The 1,725-nt window shown below is 36.6% G+C and overlaps 1 protein-coding gene across 1 annotated transcript in view; it reads right to left on the reverse strand.

Annotated features, from left to right (window-relative positions):
- Positions 1 to 1,725, reverse strand: part of POLR3G (RNA polymerase III subunit G) — a 34,373-nt gene that overhangs the window by 25,375 nt on the left and 7,273 nt on the right. The window contains exon 2 of the mRNA XM_007943394.2: positions 587 to 716. Coding sequence (XP_007941585.2) covers positions 587 to 716 — 130 coding nt within the window. The remainder of the gene's footprint in view (positions 1 to 586; positions 717 to 1,725) is intronic.

The raw sequence follows: 1,725 nt of genomic DNA on the forward strand, positions 1-1,725 counted from the left end.
TATGAAAAGTTATTTTTTTAAAGTAAAATATTAAAAATAATTTTTTTCTATTTAATCATATACATAAGCTTTTTCAATGTAGTTGGTAATTTCTGATCAAATAGAGTCGAAACCCACTGCCAGCTAGTCTATTCTAACTCATAATGACCTTATAGGACAGAGAACTGCCCCGTAGGGTTTCTCAGGTGGTAAATCTTATTGGAAGCAAAATGCCTCACTTTTCTCTCACAGAGAAGGTGGTGGGTTAGCAGCAAATGCCTTAACCATTTTGCCATCAGTTAATATTAAATAAAACAAAAACAAAACCCACTGCCACTGAGTCAATTTCAACTCATAGCAACCCTATAGGACAGAGTAGAACCGTCCTATTGGGTTTCTAAAGCTATAAATCTTAAGGAAGCAGACTGCCTCTTCTTTCTCCCTCAGATAGCTGGTGGGTTTGAACTGCTGACCCTTTGGTTAGCAGCCGAATGCCTTAACCACTGTGCCACCAGAGCTCCTTAAGTATTAAATAATTCCATATATTATGCCAAAATATTATTTCATATGCATACGTAAAACGGTATCATAAGAGTCAAATACAAACCTTGTTTTTCTTCAGGGGTTTCTATAAAATAAGGCATTCTTTTCATTGTTTCTCTCAACTCCTGTTTCAAGGCCAGCATATACTCTTCACCTTCTCCTGTTCTCAGCGGCACTGGTTTATAATCTGTATCCTATTTAAATTAAGAGATGAAGTTTTTTTGTTTTGTTTTTTAATAAATATTTTAATATCTTCTTTGTCTATAATAATCACATATATTATGCAAAACATTGTTTTATATGCATATGTTAAACCATATTATCAAGAAGTTAAATACAAACTTTTTTCTTCAGATTTTATTTCCTGAAGTAGTCTTGGGAACTTTCAACACATAGCCCATTTCCTACTTTCTTCTTATTTCAGAGGTAGAAAAGATGCATAATTTTCTAATGGCCCTAAAAACTACACTAATAATCATTTTGCTGTATTACTTTTGCCACATTTTCAAAATCAAGGCTCCCAAATGAGTGCAACTACTAAAGTTTCTTATCATCCTTAAATAGAGTTAATTTTCAAATCATAGTGACCCCATGTGATAGAGTAGATAGAACTGGTCCATAGAATTTCCAAGGCTATAATCTTCACAAAAGCATTGCCAGGTCTTACTCCTGCAGAAGTATTAGGTGGGTTCTAACTGCTAAGCTTTTGGTTAGCTGCCGAGCACTTAACCAATACACCACCATTAACCTCAATTAGTGGCACTGATATTGGTGGAAGCAATAGTGTTTTTTTAAAAAAACAATAATTCTCAGAAGGAAGGTTGGGCAATCTACTTCTGTAGTAAATACCACCTCAGAAACCCAAGGAGGGGTCGCTATGAGTCGGGTCCGACTCAACGGCAAGTAACATCACTTAGCAAGTACTTACTATAACCAGAACGTACTCCAACTCATAGCAACTCTTGTACAACAGAACAAAACACTGCCTGGACCTGTGCCGTATTCAACACCCATTATTTCAAGTATTACCAGTATTCCTCCTTTCACAGTGAAACAAATGAGAAGTGAATAATTTGCAATCCTGTATGTTGTTGTTGTTGTTATGTGCCGTCGAGTCGGCCCTGACTCATAGCGACCCCTCCTTGGGTTTCCGAGGCAGTATCACTACGGAAGTAGGATTGCCCAACCTTCCTTCCGAGTATA

Source organism: Orycteropus afer, unplaced genomic scaffold, assembly GCF_000298275.1.
Source record: "Orycteropus afer afer isolate SDZICR_OR568_19922 unplaced genomic scaffold, OryAfe1.0 scaffold00105, whole genome shotgun sequence".
NCBI classification, from domain to species: Eukaryota; Metazoa; Chordata; class Mammalia; order Tubulidentata; family Orycteropodidae; genus Orycteropus; species Orycteropus afer.